At 35.0% G+C, this 24,236-nt stretch overlaps 1 protein-coding gene across 4 annotated transcripts in view; it reads right to left on the bottom strand.

The window, feature by feature from the left end:
* Window positions 1-24,236, bottom strand: part of SPAG16 (sperm associated antigen 16) — a 938,011-nt gene that overhangs the window by 347,993 nt on the left and 565,782 nt on the right. For all 4 annotated transcript variants that reach the window (XM_041737393.1, XM_041737392.1, XM_041737389.1 and 1 more), the window contains one exon: window positions 10,201-10,327. In XM_041737393.1, coding sequence (XP_041593327.1) covers window positions 10,201-10,327 — 127 coding nt within the window. The remainder of the gene's footprint in view (window positions 1-10,200; window positions 10,328-24,236) is intronic.

The raw sequence follows: 24,236 nt of genomic DNA, 5'->3' as shown, positions 1-24,236 counted from the left end.
TTTCAGTCTGGCCTCATGCCACATTTCATACATTGCTAGCTTTTCCCCAGATGAGAACGTTTCTTGGATGCTAGGTAGTCAAATAATAAAAGGCCTGAGTATAACTAATGGTCAAAAAATGATTATACGGAGTGTTCATGATTATCCATTAGAAATGCATTTTAACTAATTGTTAATAATTTCTTGGTGCTGTAGCTCTACATAACAAGAAGTGTAGCTTTACCTTACACTGATCACAACCACAGCAGGATGCCAGAAACACTTGCCAAAAAATGCTGCATTTAATTTCTAGTTTCATCAATGGTACCTAAAAATTATAATTAAGATGTAGTGCTACAATTAATTCAAAGTTAAGACTATCTTGAAGTACAGCCAAGTCATCATTATTGAAGCTTTAATAGGTTGAATGTATAAAAGAATAAATAACAAGTGACAAGATTATTCCCAAGTAATTTCTATATGTTAAAGTGAAATTAGGGGACTACAAGCAGGATAGGTCAAACAAACACCACAGGGATGGTGGAATTACAAATTGATGCAATGAATTACAGTCACTGAGTTCTTGAAAGTGACAGACAAAACACTGGGTAAAGCAATCTGCAGTGCAATTGTTCAATTTCATTAAGCACCATTTAACTCATCAACCAAAGAGACAGAACTACAAATCATGAGAAGACTTGCCACTAGCATTCTCAGCTACCAATCAAGAGAAAAAGCTTCATTTTTGACTCCAAAATACATATTCCCAGTGTTAACATTGTGATTTAATTATTACTTATGTTTAAAAAGAAAATACTGAACTTTACAGGTGTTGAACACCACGCCTTACTAGATACAACTAGAAAGTGACAAAATCTGGGTTCAAACTCCATTCTATCAGACTTAGAAATCTACATTTTCTCTACAGTGTAGTCAAGGCAGAAAGGGTAGAGGCGATGCACTGGGATTTACTTTTGGTCAAACAAGCTCTATGATTAAGGTGTCCTCAATATTCTTACAGGAAAATCCTATAGGACCTACTGAATTCAAATAGGCCCCCCTCTAAAATTTTTTTTTTCCAAGAGACCATATCTAGGTTCTATGACATCTAAAAAAGATGGCATTCATGCCTCTTCTTTGGCTTTAACTTCCCAACAATCATCTATCCATATAATTTCACTGGCAATATGAATAAAAGTAAGAAACAGTCATTTATGTTATTCAAAGAGAAATGAAAGAAAAATCTCTGTTTAACTTTGCAATATGTTATATAATTTTTACAAGGATACATACAAGGATAACTAAATAATTTTACTCTTATTCTTTCCTAAGAAAATATATTATAATAAAGGAAGCAAGGTGATGAAGCTGAATTAGATTTACAGGTGTTCATTTTATTGGGACACTACCATACTCAGTGTCATAGACAGATGTTTACAAATGCCTTTCAATAACCACGTTTTGTTAATGTCATTAAATAACATAGAGAAAATTTGTAGCAGTAAAGGGACATGGACTTTCATGCCAGAAGGAACAGGATCACAATCTTTTATTTTTATTTTTTTTAAGATTTATTTGAGAGAGAGAGAGAGAGAATAAGAGGGCAAAAGGAGAGGGAGAGAGACTCTCAAGCAGACTCTGTGCTGAGTGCAGAGCCCAACACAGGGCTCCATCTCACAACACTGAGATCACAACCAGAGCCAGAACCAAGAATCTAATGCTTAACCAGCTATGCCACCCATATGTCTCAGGGTTGCAATCTTAAGACCACCACTTATAGCTGTGGACTTTTGTTTTTATTTATTTATTCAAGAGATAGAGAACATGAGAGAGGGATCACTAGCAGGGAGGGAGGGTAGAGGGAGAAGCAGACTCCCTCTACCTGAGCAGGGAGCTCACTGAAGGACTTGATCCCAGGACCCTGGGACCATGACCTCAGTTGAAGGTAGATGTTTAATGGATTGAGCCACCCAGGTGCCCAAGGTGTGGACCTTTGAAAAACTTAAACACCTCTGATAGTCATTGTCTTCATCTATAATATGGTGAACATAGTCTCTAAAATGCAATAATTGTTTATGATGTTTAAATCATGTGTCGAATCTACCTAACAAAATAAACACTAGCTATTCTTAAAGCTATTACTAAGGAACACAAGAAATGAATTGTCTGTACCTAAATATCATACCCTCCTAGATAATAATTTCTCTACTAATAATATACTTTCAAATTGATACAGATTACCATTTCAGCAATGAATAAAAATTGAGTAAGCATATGGGGAAAAGCTTTTGAGGTTTAGCTCCTGTTATTTTTATTCAAAGGATAAGTTTTTAATATCTGGTATTTTTCTTTTGGATTGGTCTCTCCAACACTAGAATGCAATCCAATCCAGACAATTCAATATAAAAGACAAAGTAAAGGGGTGCCTTAGTCATGACAAGAGTAAAGTGTTATTGAGAATATTTAACTTTTTCTAAGGAACTGGTTAGAGATGTTACTTATTGTTATGCGCACTTACACCACAACTTTACATCTTTATTAGATTAAATGTAAATGAACTACATGAAGTATGAAGGAGTTACTTCTAACTTACAGAACTGAAATAATCGCATAAAACTGATCTGTATGTTTCAGTTAGAAACACATAGTGATTAATCATTGTTTCTATTGAAATATGACATTTTTTTCAAAGCCTGGAACCTATATACAAAAGTCTAGTCTTTCCACTGCTGGCCACTATAATGCTATTTTTGGTAACTAAAAAAGATTAGAGAAAAAAAGAACGATATATTTGTGATATGTATGCAAAGATTTTATGTGTTGTGGATGAGATATATAAAGAAACACAGCATTTTAGGAGTTAAAGTACAATCCTTTGAAATCTTAGTGTAATAAGATTTAAAATTAAATAAATTAATTAACTTCTTTAATATGTGATTTTTTAATTGTGTGTTAAAATGCTTAGTTTTTAGTCTTTAGAAAACAGTGGAGTTTTCAAGTAAAATGCTTTCTGAAATAAAAAAAAAAATCTGATGAATGGTTTTTCCCCCTTCCCTCTCTTCCTTCCAAAAGCTACTGAGCCTCTGTTTGCCAACAATTGCAAAATTAGAGAAGAAAGCTCACAGTTACATGACAGACAAATATGGGTAGGTAAACAACTATATCAGCTGTTATAAGAATCTCTGAAATATATTACGTTATTATATCAGTCAATCCTCTAAGCACTTGTGATTAGTCATTTAATCCCCATCACACCTTTATGTGATAAGTACTACTACCATCTACATTTCACAAATGAGGAAATCGAGGCACAAAGATTTTAGACAATTATGGCCATACTGCACTACTAGTAAGCAGCAGAATTTGAGTTTGAATCTAGTCAGAATGTGTACTACTACTGTGCTATACTGTCTGATATAACGACAAGATAATTCGGGATGTAAACCCAGGATTCTATAGAAACACAATTGAATACATTTATTTTCTCAAACATATCTGTTTGTACCACATTGCCTGTATCTGAGAACTTCTGATTAGTTTATAAGGGCAATCAATCAACTTCAGGATGAGAAAAATGCCTAGCAAAATTTTAACAAAAATGCCTTTGCATAATTGGTGGATGAATTTAAACATCCAGTATCCAGATTGATAGCTACAGACCAGGCACTTTTTCCCTTAGAGTTTTTTATCTGTGAGGCATCATTTGCAGCTCTGATGGTTGCTAAATCCTCGCAATAGATCTGACTTGTGAATTACTGAATTACTGTGGTAACCTAATATTTTGGGAAATATAGGCATATTAAATCACTGCTTCTCCTTGAAATGTCATTTTAACACTATTCTAATTTTCAGTGAGAACCAACAAAAATTAGACGCCACAAAATAACAATACAGAGTTGAGGTTGGAGAGTAAGCCTGCTTCTTGATTCTGCCACTGGCCAATTGGCTGACCTTGGGCAACATATTCTACTCCTTTAAGCTTTTGTTTTTTCAATTTCTAATATAGACAATGATGTTAATTCCAGTAAGCATTACATAGATGATGCAGGTAGAGTGATAGCACATAGGAGGTATCCAATCAGTATTAGCCATAAAATCACATCTTGGAATAGTGAGCTTTTGTGAAAAACAAACACACAAAACCCCAAAGCTATAGTTATATACAACAATAACTACAGTATTTTAAAATAACTTGTCTTTGTGTATGTCTGTGTGTGTGTGTGTATATATATATATCTATATCATATATATTTATATCTTTATTACCACTGCATAGTAATTAATAGATGATGTGCTCACTAATGGCAGGGACTCTGTCACAGTCAACAATCCAGAACCTAGGGTTTTGTCTGGCACAAAGATCTTCAATAAAGATTACTAAATTGAAAGTGCCTGAGGAATAAAACCTAGAGAAAGAAGGTGCAAGCTTTGCTTTTATTTTCCCATTCTAGCTTCTGAATAATGCCAGTCTCCTCTGAGAATTCACCAGCTTCCATCTGGGGAAACCGACAGGTGTATGCAGGGTACAGGTTGAACTACGGAGTTCACAATGGACTAGGCACCAGACAAGACTTAAAAGTAAAAGGTTTTTTGGTGAGTTTCTAGCTTCCCTACTTGATCCAAATTCACAGTGACCAGTTACTGGGTATTTTGGCTAAAGCTAATTCAGGACAACATCGTACGCTGGATAAGAGCCTGCAGTTAGTCTAGGGGTCAAGGCATAGCCACCAAAGGCATCCTGGCCACAAACTCTCTGTGTCTGATTCATCATAAGAGACTGATTCATCACAAGAGACTCTGCCTGTTGCCAGGCCAGCTCTGAACAACTCAGAGACATATTACTCATCCTATTCTATGTTTTACTATACAGTGATCACATTCTTTAAAAATAATCAGAAAGCTTAATGTTTTCATTAGATTTGTGAATGACTAATAATCTCATGGCATTTATTTTAAATGGGCTTCCAAATTACTGATGTATGTTGGGATTTTTTTCATGTCACTTTTTGAGAGGGCATTGTAAGTTTTCATTAAATGTCCTATATTATACATCATTTTCTGGCAATGCTACAATCTTATTTTTCAATTTTAATAAAAAAACTTCACTGTTTCATAACTTCGAGGGAAAGAATACTTTCTGCATGTAGTCCTATAAAACAGAGCAAGTTCATGAGTTTTCAAACTGCAGGCTACTTAACAGCCTCCATTTGGTAATTATAGAGATTTATATCCATCTCCTCATCCCCACAAAATTCAGAGCTGATCTGTCCGGTTGACTTAGAGACTGACTCAGAGGTCTCTACATTCATTATCTTTGACAATAAGCTGTTAGATTAGGTTAATGATTTAAGACTAGTATATGTTTGGAAATGGGAGAAAGAGGTTTAAAATTAATTTATAGGAATATAATCCACTGGTCATTTTCATGTTTCATCAGAAGATATTTTAGAGGATGTCTCAATAGTAATTGATCACATTGAGGTGACAAAATGGACTGTCCTTGCTTTACTAAGAAGAGAAGGAAGTCATTCATCTCCCTTTAGGCTCAGACTTTCAGTATAATCAGACAGTTTATCATTTATCAAGGAATTAACACACTCTAAAAGTTATAAAGAAGAAGTACACTGGCACACTACAGATGTGGTTCATGTTACAAGTCCAAACAATGCCATCCATATTGAAATGTTGTGTAGTTTTTATTCTCACATCAAAGAAACTATAGCTACCCTGTTTTTTTTAATAGCTCTTAATATTCAACTACAAAAATAAATTTCTTCTTTAACTCCTTCATGAACTATCAGGATGGTTCATAGAGCTAATAATATCATATGAGAGTCACAACATATAACATGTACTTTTAAAAAGCTGTAAAAATAAATAAAAAGCTATAATTGTTTTAAATCTATGTTTTTCAAGGTTTTGTGTTTTAAATAAGTGAGATGGATCTGAAACAAAATCACTGGAACTGCCTAATACAACGTTAGTAAAACCATTCTGTTTAATTCTAAAGTTGTTGCTGTATTGATACAGGAGAGCTTGGTTCTTGTCTCATAGAGTTGAAGAATGATCTTCACTTGAAGAAATCTCACTGACAACAGAAAGTGAGCAAAGCGATAGAAGTTTATTAAGCAGAGATACAAAGAAAGCTCTCAAATGTGAGAGGGGTCAAGATAGGGTTGCCACAGGAGATTTTTATGGTCTGTCTTTTATAGGAAACTGACCAGGGAGCTTGGTAAATTTCTTGTTAATATCAGGGTGGATTTGTAAATATCATGTCTATATTTAAAAGAAACATGGTGGACATGTAACAAACAAGATATATATATATATATTTTTTGTAAATATCATGAGCACAAACAACCAGTTCCCTTATCTCTGGTTAATATCACCTCCATAAGATTTCTTTACATCTGGGATTTCTGTGATTACTTAGTAGCCCTTAGAGGGGGTACTCTCTAATGTTTTGGAGCTAGGGATCCAGGTTTGTTTTTCTGTTTTTACTGTCCTATCTCTGTTATCTTGGGATGGGTAGGAGCCTGACTCTGGGACTTTTCCTTATCTTTCCCTGCCTAGCCCTGTCTGCCCTTAACTTGCTCCTACATCAATATATTACTTGTAGATTTTCATATTAATATTTTGGTTCATAACTTGTATTGTTTAATTATTAATAACAAAATAAGTCAATTTCCCTATGGTTTACATCCTAATTCTATATTACAAAATATCAATTTAAATATATATACTTTACCATCTGTTTTGAAAATGTTTTCAGAAAATAAACTCATTGGATTAATTTTATTTCTGATCAATGATGCATTTACTATTATTTATGAATGACATTTCATTTACATCAAAATATTTTAGAGTCCTTTCCTATTATTAATTAACTTTTAAAAAATTTATTTATTAAATTTCTTTCCTTATTTAGGAGAGAGGGTGTGTGTGTGCATGAACACACAAACAGGGGTAGGAGCAGAGGGAGGGAGAGAGAATCTGCTGCAGTCTTCCCATTGAGCACAGAGCCTGATGCAGGGCTCAATCTTAGGGCTCTGAGGTCATGACTGGAGCTGAAATCAAGAGTCAGATGCTTTTGTTGGTGGGTAGGGCCTACACTTAAACCAGATGTCTTCCTGAAGACCACTGCTGGGGCCACAGTTGGACTTGTGTGTGTGGTGTGTTCTCCCTGGGATAAGAGTCACTTTGGAGTGGTTCTGATCCCTTCAGGGCTACTTGCACACTGCCTGACTTGTGACAACAGTTTGGATGGGCTTTGGCCAAGGACCTTTGGAGGGGGCAGGTCCACTAGAGAGTACAGGGATAGGGCATGTGGTGTTAGCAGGTTTGTGCAGGTCTATTATGGGAGGAGATCTGGAGCTGCTTTAGAAAACTCCTGCTACAGAGATGGAGGGGTTAAGTCTGCAGTAGAGTAGGGGAATTAGGATCCTGTTGCAAGATACCTGCAAGGTCCATATCTGCTGTGGCAGGGGACCTGCAGACTCCCTGATGAGGCTTGCTATGTTAAACAACTGAGCCACCCAGAAGCCCTCTAGTATTAATTAATTTAAAGCTAGCATGCAGAGTAATATAAATTTTAATTTGCCATTAAACCAATTTAAGATATATATTCATATGGATTAAAGAGATACTTTTGGGACTCACAACCTTTCTGTGCTCATACATCTAAGTCAGTACTATGCTGCTGTATACTAAAGGCCCTGTGCTGTGCTGAATTTCTTTTTTCTGCTCTCAGAGATAGCACGGGGAATAACAATACAAGAAGGGCTTGCAACATCAGGTAGGAAGGTCACCATCAGTACACAACTCTGTGCATTTAAGGCAGATATGTCAAGGCAACTTCTCTTAATAAGAACAGTTTTACTTCCAAGCATTAGTGCTTCAGTTTTTCATATGAGAGAAAGTAAGAGACATGTTTTCTGAGAATACTCAGTTATGGCACTTTCGGCCAGTGGGGGGGGTGAACCCCTAAAATCAAGAGAAAATGAACATAAAATTTAGGTCACTGCTAAATTAATATTTTCTCTGTGGGTTTTCCTTTACCAATTGCTTTTATATGCACTTCACATCTAAGTATTTAGGCTAAATGCATTTGAAAATCTTGCTTTTCCATTGATGCTCCATTAGCAGGAGTGAACTCTGCTGCATCAGAGTCTAAGCTATTCTAAAGCAAAGAGGAGGTTGCAGGACCTACGTACTCAACAACAAATCATTCTGATTTTATTCTTAAGTCATGTCTGACACTCTTTTCCCTCAGTGCCTTTTGACTTCTGCTTCAGCAGAAGTCTAAATTTTTGCAACATGTGAAGTTGATGTCTAAGGCATTTGTAGCTTTTTTTTTTTCTGTAATGTGTGAACCTGAGGACTTCTTGTTCTCTATTCATCCCAAATTGATTTGTCTCAGAGGACTAAATAGGGCCTACCAAATTGAATCGGATTGCTACTCCCACCCTCTGTATGTTCAGCATCATATTCCTTTATTGATGTTAGTCATGTGTCTTATATGGGAAGATAAAGGGGATAAATTTTAAGTTGTATTTCTTCAGTGACCCAGGAATCAGAAACTATGGATATTTCTTCTTTTTTGTATAGTCTCCTGGAGTCCTTGTTTTCTTTGTTATCCTCATTAAATGTTGCTAAGAAAGGAGATTCTGTTTTGCATATCTTGGCATTTCTCAAATTACTAAAAGCTGTGCTCAATAAACCTCTGTGCTCTCTTCTCTCTTTCCTCCATCTTCAATCCCTTTCTCTCCCCTTACTCCTTCTTTACACAAATAAGCATGTTGTTTGCTGTCTGAACAGAGGAGGATCCTTTGTTTTTGATTCCAGAGCTACAGTCTTTTCTCCTTTTCATCTTCACATCCAAAGTGTTTAAAAAATGCAGTTGCTATCTTCTGTCTACATTTCTTTACATCTATTTTTCTGTTAAAGCAACAGTGACCTAGGACTATCTAGTTTCAACACTGAAAATCCCATAACCCAGGAGATTCCTCAGTCTTGGACAAACTGACACAGCTAGTTACCTTATATACAATAACCCATAATCTCTACCTCCAGTCACTCTTCAAATTCTGAGAGTTGGGGAGCCTGGGTGGTTCACTTGGTTAAGTGTCTGACTTCAGCTCGGGTCATGATCTTGGGGTGCTAGGATTAAGCTCTGTGCCCCCCCCCCCAATACACACACACACACACACACACACACACACACACTGGTCAGGCTCCCTGCTCAGTGAGGAGTCTCCTTTTCCTTCTCCCTCTGCCTTACCTCCCAGCTTGTATTCTCTCTCTCTTTCTCTCTCAAATAAATAAAATACTTTTAAAAAGAACAAAGTCTGAGAGTTAAAACTCCTGTATTTAATATATTCTCCTCTATTTTTTTTCACAATCTCCCAGTTCAAATTCCCATCCACTCATAGCCTATTGTACCAGCTTCCTCAATAAAACTGACTCCCTTATTCAACTACCATATTATATTAGTCTTTAAAAAAGGCAAATTTTATTATGTTACCCTGATTCCTTCACATTCTAATAGATTCCCTCTGAAACACTATAAAACCTGAATCAGATACTTTACAATCTTGTCCTTGCCTATTTGTATACTCTTGCCTGCCATATCTTTTTTCCTCCATAAGCTCTGTTCATATATTTCATTATTCCTGCAATATGCTATTGCAGTCTCACATTCCTACTGCTTTGTACATGCACTGCTGGTTCCCAGAATCCACCCTTCTCAAGACTACCTGATATATCCTATTTATCGTCCACATCTAAGCTCAAGCACAGACTCCTCTTGGAATCCATCCATGGTCTTTCAGGCAGATAATAGTTCTTGCTTTCCTCCTGTACCTTATATATTTAACATACCTCACTGCATTAAGATAGTCTGTTTCTCTTTGCTACAAGACCCTTAAGGAGAAGTGCTATGTGTTCCCCTTGCATATTCCCTATACTAGCAGAGTTTCTACGTCAATAAGTAATTGCTGAATTAATGCCTTATGAAGTAATTGCATTATTTTTATGACTCTTAAATTTAGGAGGCAGGGTGGATAAAAGTGTATAAGCAAGATCTTGTAAGTAGAAACTTACCACCATTCTTTTACCCTCCATGCCCTTGCACAATTATTTTATAAGTTGTATCCAGTATCTAAAGAATGACCAAGAAAGATTAGACTTAAAAACCTAGAAATAGGTTGATAATTTGCTTACTGTTCTTGCATCCCATATAGACAGGGACTTATCTGCAGAACCTGTGAGAAGAGTGTTGGAGCAAGGAAAAAACTCAATGCTGTTCACAGAATCTGTATGTCCATACAAAGTGCATCTGCATCTTTCACTGTATAGAGAGAAATGAAGAGTTCATGTTTTAGGAGTTAGCACCTAAATGTTTCTTCTAACTCTACACAATGCTAATGAAGATAATTTAAGTACTTGAGGCATGAAGTAGTTTTATAAATGGCAAAAATGTACATGAACCACATTTTAAAGGGAAATTCTATAGTCATCTTCTATCCTAAGCACTATATAGAATTAGCAGCATGAAACTGACTAAATTTAAGTTAACTTCAATTTATAAAGTCACTTGGTAAAGCCATCTTTCTACTGTTCATTTACTCTGTCTCATGAAATGACTACATAATAATTGTCCCCATCTAATAAAGGAATATACTAAGAAAATAAAATAATGAAATATAAGTGTTTAGGCTTCATCCTAAACCCGCTGAATCAGAAATTCTGAGGTTGGGGTTTATTAATCTGTAGTTTAAAAGTTTTCCAGGTATTTTGGATGCATGGTGAAGTTAGAGAACCACTGATCTAAACTATTAGAAATAACTGAGAAGGAAAGAAAACTCCAGTTTTGTCTTTTGCCAATTTATCAAAGGATTTTTTTTTTTAATGAACAGGATATATACAGAACAGTACTATTCCTTGTTTGTAATCCTTAATAGCTTTTAATGAACTTTCCAAACCTATTTTAAAATAGAAAAGAGTAGAAGCAGGATAATTAATAATGATGAGAACACAGGAGTCAATATAAGCACATTTCCAATATGATAACCAATTAGTTAAGGTCTGAACAACTGTCTCCTCTCTGGCTTAAGCCATGTCATACTTGGTTAGTATGGTGTAGTGGGAAAACCTCTGCAATGGGAGCTAGGAGACTGAGTTCCAATCCCAACTTTGACAAGAACTAGCAGAGTGACCATGGTCAAGTTACTAAATCAGTGACAGCAATCTTTCCTATGAGAATGAGATTACTTAATTTGATGTACAGAGAGTGCCAATCCAGCTCCAACATTCTAAGGTTCATTGCTGAAGTTTGTAAATATAAAGGGGAAAGGAAGAAGTCAAACAGTACAGCATCTAAGAACTGTTTGGAGCAAAGTTTGTTCTTCCTTACTTGATTTTTGGCATTTTTTAAAAAATGAAGAGATACTAAGAATGATGTGTATGTTAATATGTATGTGGGTTACTCAGTGACACTCTCTTTGATTGAAACTTTCTATATAAAGATTAAATATTATATTAATATCATGAACAAGGAAATAAAATTAAAAAATTCATTAATAGGGCCACTTTGTAATTGTCTTTATCTCAATATTTCTGAGAGATCTTGATAGTAGTTTGATTATTAAAGTTGATGATATGTGTCAATATATATCAGAGGTCAACAAACCATGGTCTATGGTCCTATTTTTGCAAATACTGTTTAATTAGAATATGCCAATTTGTTTACACATACCTATTGCTGCTTTCCCACTACAATAGCAGAGTTGCATAGTTTTAAGAGAGACCACGTGGTTCACAAGCTTAAAATATTTAATACCTGGTGCTTTAAGAAAATATATTTGGATACTAATAAATATGCTTGGATTTTACTTATTATAGTTTTTTTTTTAGATTAGTGCTAAAACATACAGAATAAATTACTTTTTTATTTTTAAGGAATTATTGTTTTGTAGAAAATTTATCTGCTATTTTCTAATGATTTCCAAAATATAAGTACAAAATATTTTTTAAAGGTTTATACTCCAAAGCCCACGTTGTTGAAATAATCATCTTTAACTCTTAGAGTAATTGTTCCAGAACAGTAATTGTTCTCCATAGCTCTAAGGAGAGACAGAGTTTTACAAAAAATAAGAAGTATGAATTTATTTTATTAAGGTGGTAAATTATTGGGGCATCTGGGTGGCTCAGTCAGTTAACCATGTGACTCTTGATGTTGGAGCAGGCCATGATCTTGGGGTCACACTGTGTTGGGCTCCACACTGAACATGATGCCTGTTTAAGATTCTCTCTTTGCTACTCCCTCTACTTGCATTCATATTCTTTCTCTCTCTCAAAAAAAAAAGTGAAATAACAGTAATATATAATTTAATCATAAAACAAAACAAGCAGAATTAAAGGCATTGCTCCATCAAGTAAATATTTATTATGAGATATCATTCTCTAAAAGACATCCTAACATTAAGACAAAAATATTAAAATTTTTATTTTTTCACTTATAGAAAAGTACAATTTAAAAAGGAAATGAACAAATGTATAATTCCTCCCACTTTTCTTTTACCAACGTCCCAAAACTTTGAAATCATATTGTTAATATTACAACATCAAAAATCCTAACATGTATTTGGTCAATCATCACAAATCTCATAGTTATTTAGTGCCCCCCATCCCGTCCTCCCAGTTTTTATTTAATATATATTTAAATTAATCCTCTGCACCCATACTTTTTACATTTTCTTGATCATTCGGTACTTCAAGAGGAATTTTGACTGGCTATAATACCTGACACCATCAGTTCTCAAATTTTTGTAAAGAAATATTCCACTCTTTGTACCATGGGCAAAGTCTGAGGACAACCTGATCTCTCTTCCCATCTCTGCCCAACTATGAATGATTTGCTTTCACTGTATCTTTAGTTTTTTCTCTTCCATTTATTCCACTTTTTTCTTCTTTAGAAACACCAACAATGTTTTATTTTTATTTTGTCTCTTTCTGCCTGTACATTTAACATTTTGACTATGATTCTTATATCTTTATTTTTTCATTTTGCACAGCTGTTCTTTATAGTCTCAATTGTGTTTATTTTTATTTGTGTGTGTGTGAAGTATCAAAAGCTTTTATATATGTTTTCTACTTCATTTACTTCCTAATATTTCTTAGTTTACTTTTCATATGTATGTACTGTCTTATAAAATCATAATGGAATGCTTTAGCACTTTTGATGTTTTATTATAGAAAATGCATTTTAAAATAGCACTTCTGCAATTTTTGAAAATATAAAGTACTGTCTATGATTTTTTTTTACATTTTTAAATTTAAATTCAGTTTGCCAACGTATAACACCCAGTGCTCATCCCATCAAGTGCCCTTCTCAGTGCCTGACATCCAGTTATCCCACCCTCCTCACCTACCTCCCCTTCTGCCACCCTTTGTTTCCTAGAGTTAGGAGTCTCTCTCCGTTTGTTTCCTTCTCTAATTTTTCCCACTCAGTCCCCCTCCTTTCCCTTATAATCCCTTTCATTATTTATTATATTCCACATATGATTTAAACTCTATGATGATTATCCTTTTCCAATTGACTTATTTCACTTAGGATAATACCCTCCAGTTCCATCCACATCAAAGCATTGGTGGGTATTCATCTCTTCTGATGGCTGAGGAATATTCCATTGTATACATATATCACATCCTCTTTATCCATTCATCTATCCAAGGACACTGAGGCTCCTTCCACAGTTTGGCTATCGTTGACGTTGCTGCTGTGAACATTGGGGTGCAGGTGTCCCAGCATTTCACTACATCAGTATCTTTGGGGTAAATACCAGTAGTGCAACTGCTGGGTTGTAGGGTAACTCTATTTTTAACTTCTTGAGGAACCTCCACACTGTTTTCCATAGAGGCTGCACCAGTTCACATTCCCACCAACAGTGCAAGAGAGTTCCCCTTTCTCTGCATCCTCTCCAACATTTGCTGTTTCCTGTCTTGTTAATTTTCCCCATTCTCACTGGTGTGAGGTGGTATCTCATTGTGGTTTTGATTTGATTTCCCTGATGGCAAGTGATGCGGGGCATTTTCTCATGTGCTTGTCGGCCATGCATATGTCTTCTTTGGAGAAATGTCTGTTCATGTCTTTTGCCCATTTCATGATTGGATTTTTTGTTTCTTGGGTGTTGAGTTTGATAAGTTCTTTATAGATCTTGGATGTTAGCCCTTTATCTGATATGTCATTTGCAAATATCTTCTCCCATTCTGTAGGTTGTCTTTTAGTTTTATTGACTGTTTCTTTTGCTGTGCAGAAGCTTTTTATCTTAAGTTTCAATAGTTCATTTTTGCTTTTGTTTCCCTTGCTTTCAGAGTGTATCTTGCAAGAAGTTACTGTGGCCAAGTTAAAAAAAAAGGGTGTTTCCTGTGTTCTCCTCTAGGATTTTGATGGATTCTGCTCTAATATTTAGATCTTTCAACTATTTTGAGTTTATCTTTGTGTATGGTGTAAGAGATTGGTCCAGTTTCATTTTTCTGCATGTGGCTGTCCAATTTTCCCAGGACAATTTATTGAAGAGAATGTCCTTTTTCCAGTGGATATTCTTTCCTGCTTTGTCAAATGTTAGTTGACCATAGAGTTAAGTGCCCATTTCTGGGTTCTCTATTCTGCATCATTGATCTATGTGTCTGTTTTTGTGCTGTTACCATACTGTCTTGATGACTGCTTTGGAATACAGCTTGAAAACCGGCCTTGTGATGCCCTGGGCATTGGTCTTCTTTTTCAATATTCCTCTGGCTATTCGGTGTCTTATCTGATTCCATACAAATCTTAAGATGATTTGTTCCAACTCTGTAAAGAAAATCCATAGTATTTCGATAGGTATGGCACTGAACGTGTAAATTGCCCTGGGTAGCATTGACATTTTCATAATAGTTATTCTTCCAATCTATGATCATGGAATGTTTTCCCATCTCTTTATGTCTTCCTCAATTTCTTTCAAAAGTGTTCTGTAGTTTTTAGAGGACAGACCCTCTACCTCTCTGGTTAGGTTTATTCCTAGGTATCTTATGCTTTTGGATGCAATTGTAAATGGGATTGATTCCTTAATTTCTCTTTCTTCAGTCTCATTGTTAGTGTATAGAAATACCACTGATTTCTGTGCATTGATTTCGTATCCTGCCACACTGCCAAAGTGCTGTATGAGTTCTAGCAATCTTGGGGTGGAGGTTTTTTGTTGTTGTTGTTTTTGTTTGTTTGTTTGGTTGGTTGGTTGTTTTTCTATGTATAGTATCATGTCATTGGCAAAGAGGGAGAATTTGACTTCTTCTTTGCCAATTTGAATGCCTTTTATTTCATTTTGTTGTCTGACTGCTGAGGCTAGGACTTCTAGTACTATGTTGGAGAGCAGTGGTGAGAGTGGATATCCCTGTCATGTTCCTGATCTTAGGGGAAAGGCCCTTTTGCCCATTGAGAATGATATTCGCTGTGGGCTTTTCATGAATAGCTCTTACAATATTGAGGAATGTTCCCTCTATCCCTACACTTTGAAGAGTTTTAATCAGAAATGGATGCTGTATTTTGTCAAGTGCTGTCTATGCATCTATTGAGAGGATCATATGGTTCTTGTTTTTTTCTCTTTTTTATTGCTTTACAAGTGTTTAACCACCCTTGCTCCTGGGGAAATATCCCACTTGGTCATGGTGAATAATCCTCTTAATGTATTCTTGGATCCTATTGGCTAGTATCTTGTTGAGAATTTTTGCATCCATATTCATCAGAGATATTGGCCTATAGTTCTTTTTGGTGGTGTCTTTGTCTGGTTTTGGAATCAAGGTAATGCTGGCCTCATAAAACAAATTTGGAAGTATTCTCTCCTTTTCTATCCTTCAGAACAGCTTTAGTAGAATAAGTATTATTTCTTCTTTAAACGTTTGGTAGAATTCCCCTGGGAAGCCATCTGGCCCTGTACTTTAGTGTCTTGGGAGGTTTTTGATGCCTGCTTCAGTTTCCTCGCTGGTTATTGGCCTGTTCAGGTTTTCTATTTCTTCCTGTTTCAGTTTTGGTAATTTGTGAGTTTCTAGAAATGCATCCATTTCTTCTAGATTGCCTAATTTGTTGGCATATAGTTGTTCATAATATGTTTCAAAAATCGTTAGTATTTCTTTGGTATTGTTTGTGTTCCTTTCTCTTCTGTTCATGATTTTATTAATTTGAGTCTTTTTTCTTTTTAATAAGGCTGGCTAGGAGTTTCTCTATCTTACTAATTCTTTCAAAGAACCAGCTCCTGGTTTTGATCTGTTCTACAGTTCTTCTGGTATTTATTTCATTGAGTTCTGCCCTAATCTTTATTATCTCTCTTCTGCTTGGCTTAGACTTTATTTGATGTTCTTTCTCCAGTTCCTTTAGGTGCAAGGTTAGCTTGTTTGAGTTTTTTTCCATTTTTTTGAGGGAGGCTTGTATTGGGATGTATTTCCCTCTTAGGACCACTTTTGTTATATCCCAAAGATTTTGAGCAGTTTATTTTCATTTTCATTAGTTTCCATGAATCTTTTTAGTTTTTCTCTAATTTTCTGGTTGACCCATTCATCTTTTAGTAGGATGCTCTTTAACCTCCATGTGTTGAAGTTTCTTCCACATTTCTTCTTGTGATTGAGTTCTAGTTTCAAAGCATTATGGTCTGAAAATATTCAGGGGACAATCCCAATCTTTTGGTATCAGTTGAGATCTGATTTGTGACCCTGATTGTGATTTGTGTATGTGGTCTATTCTGGAGAAAGTTCCATTTGCACTTGAGAAAAATGTATATTCAGCTGCATTAGGATGGAATGTTCTGTAGATATCTGTGAAATCTATTTGGTTCAGTGTATCATTCAAAACCCTTGTTTATCTGGTGATGTTCTGCTGAGAATATCTGTCATTTGCTGAGAGTGCCGTGTTGGAGTCACCCACTATTAGTGTATTATTATATAAGTATCTCTTTACCTTGGTTATTAATTGATTGATACACTTGGCAGCTCCCACATTAGAGGCATAAATATTCATGATTGTTAGGTCCTCTTGTTGGATTGATCCTTTAAGTATGATATAGTGTCCCTCTTCATCTCTTATTACAGTCTCTGGTATAAACTCTAATTTACCTGGTATGAGGATTGCTACCCCAGCTTTCTTTTGAGGACCATTTGAATGGTAAGTAGTTCTCTACCCCTTCATTTTCAGGCTGGAGGTGTCCTTAGGTCTAAAATGAGTCTCTTATAGACAGCATACAGGTGGGTCTTACTTTTTTATCCAGTCTTATACCCTGCATCTTTTGATGGGATCGTTTAGACCATTCATGTTCAGAGTAACTATTGAAAGATATGAATTTAGTGTCATCGTATTACCTATACACTCCCTGTTTTTGTGGATTGTTTCTTTGGGCTGCCTTTCTTTTACAGGGTCCCCTTAATATTTCTTGCAGAGCTGGTTTGGTCATCACATATTCTTTCAGTTTCTGTCTATCCTGGAAGCTCTTTATTTCTCCTTCTATTCTGAAAGAGATCCTTGCTGGATAAAGTATTCTTGGCTGCATGTTCTTCTCATTTAGGACCCTGAATATATCCTGCCAGCCCTTTCTGACCTGCAGGTCTCTCTGGAGAGGTCTGCTGTTAATCTGATATTTCTCCCCGTATTAGTTAGGGATCTCTTGTCTGAAGATGCTTTACGAATTTTCTCTTTATCTTTGAAATTTGCAAGTTTTACTATTAAATGTTGAGATGTTGAATCATTTTCATTGATTTTGGTGGGATCCTCTCTATCTCTTGGATCTGAATGCCTATTTCCTTCACCAGATTAAGGAGGTTCTCAGCTGTGATTTGTTCAAATATACTTTGTGGTCCTCTCTCTCTCTCTCAGTCTCTTCTGGAATCCCAATGAGAAGTATATTCTTCCTTCCCAAGCTGCCATTTATTTCCCTAAGTCTTTCCTGGTGGGTTCTTAATTGTTTTTTTTTTTTTTCTCAGCTTCCTTCCTTTGCATCAACTTGTCTTCTATGTCTCTCACTCTCTCTTCCACCTCATTAACCCTAGCAGGATTAGATCTCAGTTAAACTATTATTAATTTTGGCCTGATTAAACCTCAATTCTGCAGTAATGATGTCTCTAGAGTCCTTTACACTTTTTTCCAGAGCCATCAGTAACTTTATCATTGTACTTCTGAATTGAATTTCTGACATCGTATTTGAATCCATATTCTGTAACTCTGCTGCAGAGAGTATTGCTTCTGGTTCTTTCTTTTTGTGGTGAATTCTTCCTTCTAGTCATTTTAACCAGTGCAGAGTGGCTGTATGAGTGAACTGATTCAAAAATATCAACCACGACTTAAGTAGAATACACCCTTGTTAGAAAAGGAAACTTTTCTCTCTATAGCATTCCATCTGTTCTCTCTTTACATCTTAGGTCATATTCGTAGCTGTTAAGGGTGTTTTGAAAGTTATCTAGGTAAGTTTGTGGACCAGATGAGTTGAGGACTCCTACTCTTCCACCATCTTACCAGTGTTCCTAGAGTATTGTCTATGAATTATTGATAACTTTGCTTAGGCAATACCTTATGTACTATATGTCCCTTAGTAGAATTTAGTCTATTTAATTTATTCTTCCATTTTTGCAATCCCTCATAAGTTTAGGGTTGGTCTCTTTTTATTATGACGTATATTTGAATGTGATAGCTACTTGCTAAATATAAATGGCATAAGGAGTGAAGCTGGACTTATCTCTAATTTCTAATCAGATTTGTTGTGTTCCACAAAGACATCACCAAGTGTGTAACTGGCTCCATCCTGGAAGTTCATCTCTCCTTTACTCTTGTGCTTTAAAGTATAGATATACCTTGTTACAAAACCCCTTGAGTCACAGGCTCTATATTAACTCTAAAGGTTTCTGCCTCCTTATCCCCCCTTAGTTTGCCTCATCTATGGTAATCCCTTTATCTAACAATAAAATTGTATTGTTAGGAGTGTAGGGTACCTGAAAAAAAGGGAACTCATTAGAATGGCAGTAGATTTTATGGGGATTTACTAGAAATTATTAGTCAAGGTATACATTGCAATTCTACATAGTAAGAATCCATAAGCCTAGCATAGATTTCCTGCTTTGTGGATGAAAGCCAAACAATGACACCAGAAAGCAGGTACTGCTGGAAGACACTATTTAAATTCCAACCAAAGTGAAGAGAACTCACTGGGCACTTCACATTTTCAGCTGGGACTCCAGAAAGACACCACAATAAAAGCAAAAAAAGCAAAGGTTATCTTCATGAACTAAATTCAAAACCAAAGAAAACTTGTCTTGCCAAAGGATAAAACCAAGACAGAAAGGGCAAAAATAATCTGCTAATAATTAAACTAATCACTAAGATAGAACTCACTACCTTTTATAGAATGACCACCTAATATAGACTCCCTATAATTTGCCAATAACAGCAACCAGCATATAATTTTTTAAAATTACTATATGTGAAGAGGTATTAGCTGTGACCCATAATCAAAATAAAGTCTCAGTCATAGAAACAGATTCTAAGATGAATCAAATGTTGATAGTAGAAGACAAAGATCTCAACCATCTATTATGAATATATTTAAGAATAAAAAAACATAGTTATAATGGGTGTGTAAGTAAAGAATCTCAGAAGATAAATGTAAAGTGTAAAAAAGAACATAGATGAACTAGTAAGTATAATATGTGAAATAAAAAATTATTGAGTGAGCAAAATAGCAGATTAGATATTGCAGAAAAAAAGAATTGGTGGGCCAGAATACAGATCAAAAGAAATTATCTAATTAGAAGGACAGAGAAAAATATTTAAAGAACATAAGTCATAGATCAGTCATCAGTAGGGAAATAACACATGGTCTAAAGTATGAACAATGGGTTTCCAGGTGCTGGAGAGGAGAGAGAGAAGAAGGATATCGTATTTTTGAAGAAAGAATGTTTTTGACATACCCCAATTTGGTGAAAAATACCAATATACAGATCCAAGAAGCTCAGTTAATTCCAAGCATGATTAACAACAGACACAGTGTACCTAAGCATATCATGGTCTGACTGCAAGCAAAATATAAAACAAAAATCTTTAAGTGGCTATGGATAAAAGAAACACAACACAGGAAACAATGGTACACATAGAAACTTACTTCTCAACAGAAAAATAGAGACAGAATAGGATAAAATATGTATAAGTGCTGAAAATGCAATAATTAGTTAAAAATACCTCCCATAATGAGGATAAAATAAATTTTTAGATAAATGAAGCCCAAGAAAATTCAACACAAGCAAATCTTTCTACAAGAAATGCTGAAAAGAAGTTATTCAGACTGAATGGAAATCATACCTGATGGAAACATCTGTATATAGAAAGGAATGAAATCATTTTAAGTGATAAATATGTAGGTAAATATAGAACACCCTTTTTTCCCTAATTTTTTTTAAAGACAACTGATTAAAGACAGCAACATTGTATTGGAGCGTGTATTAAGTATGTAGATATAAAATACATTATAGCAATATCACAAGGATAAGGATAAACACAGAATCACATTGTTTTAAGATTTTTACCTTTTAGATGAAGCGGTACAGTATTAACTTATTAGGTTATGATGAAAAATAATAAGCTATTGGTTATTGTGACAATATACTTTAAATTTCTAGATTGAATGAAAGAATACAGACAAATAAGTTTACGTATTATACAATTCCATTCATATGAAGTTCAGGAACAGATAATGTATAGTCATAAAAACCAGAACAGTGTTTGCTATAGGGAATAGGCTTTCATTAAATGAAGACACAGGGAAAATTTCTGTGGTCACAGAAATGGTTTATAACTTCATTAGTTTCAAAGGTATATACATTTGTCAAAACACATTTAATTGAATACTGGGTGGATATTTTGCCTCAACTGAACAATTAAAAACAAATACAACTCACCAGAATACTTTTTCTTTATATCTTCACTTTCCTAATATTTAGGGCATTGTAAATATATGAATATTATGAATATTTATAGGATTCTATTATCTCATCAAGTATATGTCCCATAAATGCATAAATAGAGTACATGCATCTTCATAGATGGACAGAAAATCTTTAATATTTAAAATATGTCTATTAATATGTACATATTGTCTCTCTTTTTTTTAGATTGTACTTATTTATTCACGAGAGACACAGAGAGAGGCAGAGACATAGCAGAGGGAGAGACATAGCAGAGGGAGAAGTAGGCTCCCTCTGGGGAGCCTGATGTAAGACTTGATCCCAGTACCCCAGGATCACAACCTGAACCAAAGGCAGATACTCAACCCCTGAGCCACTCAGGTGCCCTACATCTTCTCATTTCTAAAGGCATGTATTTTACATAGCTACTGATCAGTCGTTTATGTTTAATTAAAAGGGAATAAAAAGGAAAGAAAACAAAAAATAAAAATCCACAAAAGATTTAATTTTTTTAAAAAGTGAGAGGAAATAAAACCAACACAGATGATTGCATAGAAAGAAAGATGAGGGACACCTGAATAGCTCAGTGGTTGAGCGTCTGCTTTCAGCTCAAGGTGTGCTGATCCAGGGGTCCTTGGATAGAGTCCCATATCAGGTTCCCTGCAGGGAGCCTGTTTCTCCCTCTGCGTGTGTCTCTGCGTGTGTCTCTGTGTCTCTAATGAATAAATAAATAAAATCTTAAAAGAAAAAGAAAGGTGATTTGGAAACAGCATGAACAAGAAATAAAAATATGACTAATATTCTAACCTATGAACTGTTACTGAAATACCTGTGACAAAATTAAGCATCACTTTTTGTAAGTAGTTTATTAGTGGTAACTTTTTAGAACACTGTACTTACTAAATAGAAAACATCTGAATATGATATTTATTATTTTTAATTCAAGTTCACATTTCAATTTATAAAGGATTATGCTTTTAACTTAAAAGTTTTTTTTAACAGATATAATCTGTCATTAAACTAAAAGTCTCCTATTGCAAAGTTTGGTAGTTTTTTTTTAAAGCAAATGCAACAGTATTACAAATATGATTATATGTGTTCCCTCATAATGAAGATCTAATAAATACACATACATAGAAACTGTATTGTTCTAGTAATGTGTGTCCATGCATTTCCCATTATTGGTAAAATACCATGCACATTAACAATGTATATTCAGGCGTTCACTAAAACCCAATTCAGTTGTTTGAGAATATACTCATTTATGGTAGTGGGATAGAGGGAGGAATTCTTCATGATATAGCTCACATAGTTTCTCAAATGAAAAGAAAAAGCTGGGTCTTCACATAGCTTAAAGGAAGAAAGAACTGCTCAAGGGGGAAAGAAATCTGCTCACGAGTCACTGGTTTAAGGTATGGGGCATTCCAGGCAGACAGGCTGCAAGAGCAGGCTTGTGAGAGATTAATTAGCTGCCAGAGCAGGGAGTCCCATTCAGAATTTCTTTGCAAGGTGAAAATGGACTAAAGTGATGGAGCATGACAGCACCACAAGGGATGGAAATGATTTGTACAATTCCATCAAAAACATAAACACTGAAGCCTGATGCAATTTTCTCTCTGTTGGCCTGTCTGCTTGTTTTCCCATCATTTTTGCAGGAAGAAGTTAGTTCACAAGCAATAGCTCTTTATTAACTCACCCCCTGGTTTTCCTTTATTTCCTTTTTTCTCTTTCCTTGCCCCCTTGATTTGATTTATTATTCTGGTAACTGAATGATGGATATTTCTCTGAACTTTCAGCTCATTGTAAAACAAAGTTATCTACTCTTCTAGAGCCCATACATTTTCATTTAAAACATACTTCCCATACATATGCTAACTCATAAGAAGACAACATTTTAACACAGTTTCCCTTTGGGAGACGTTAAATTTTGGGGGTTTTATTTCCTTTGTTGTGTTTGTTTTAACACTATTAATATTGGGTATGAAATTGCACCTTTAAAACTTCAAGCTTATATGAATTTACAGATCAACAGAATGTTAATGGAATTATGGAATATTTACAAAAAGGCAGCAGCAATATACATCTAACTGAATATGAAGATAAAAAGTAAAAAAAAAAATCTATCCTTGTTTTGAAAAAGAGTACTGGAATTCATTCTTATTAACCCCTTAGTAATACCTAGATTTTAAAATACTGTTTATGATTGAGCCAACATTCAATAAAAACATTTATCATAGGGCTTAGCTGAAAAATTCTTTATGAAATACCTAAATCTAAGAATCTAACATGCACATAAATGAAACCTATTTAAATCCTCATACTGTAATTCATAATACCTAAGTTCACTGAGGGATTACTCCTATCCTCTAGTTTATTTTTAAAAGTTTTATATATAAGCTATTTTAAAACCCACCAGAATTAGCATCTCAGCAAGGCAAAATCCTCCAGTGACATCTGAAATTTGACTTCAAAGTTAACAGCATTTTAATAATGAGAGCCTTTTGTGTGTTCTATATTACAAATAATATAAAGTACTTCATCATGTAATAGTTTCCCTATGACCAGGGAATTCAGCTGAACATTCAGTAGAGAGAGTGATATTTAAATAAAATCTACCAAGGAGTCCACCATAAGCCCCATCTTAAGGTTCAACATAACCTGTCATGACATAATAATCTATCACGTGGTCTGAGTGTCTCCACCAGGAAGGATCATAAATAGGACACAGCTCCTAGATTAGGAAATATCTTGGCCAAAACTCTTGACAATAAACATATAATCTGAGCCTTAGCCTCAAATGATAATAAAATTCTACTCCACATATGTAAACATAAGGCAGATTCCGAGCAAGCTCAAATACTTGCAATAAGCCAAGATTTAGAGAATAAAAACAAAAGGTGAATAAATAAAAGGACCATAGCAGAGCTGGAAATTCGCTCAGAGCACTCTCAAATCCTCACTCAGATTTTCTAGGTAGTCAACTGAACTGTTTTTGCAAAGGACATGGGTGCAGAGAGAGGGGTAAGAGGCTGGAGTACATATACACCCATAACAGGGAGAAAAATGTGGAAGCTTGGCAGTATATGGTAGTAAACTGGAAAATGGAAAAAAAAATAAAAAGACCAAATATTGAAATGGCAACCTAGGGCAAATTCATCAAGGCAAAAGCAAATAATTCTTTATATTTCAACAGTTCCTACATTTAAAATTGTAGTTTAAACTGACATCTGTTGAGCGCCTACTCTTCTAAGCAATTTGCGTATATTAACAACACTGTGAAGTACTGTTGG

Source organism: Vulpes lagopus, chromosome 22, assembly GCF_018345385.1.
Source record: "Vulpes lagopus strain Blue_001 chromosome 22, ASM1834538v1, whole genome shotgun sequence".
NCBI classification, from domain to species: Eukaryota; Metazoa; Chordata; class Mammalia; order Carnivora; family Canidae; genus Vulpes; species Vulpes lagopus.
This window is presented reverse-complemented; position numbering and strand designations above follow the sequence as displayed.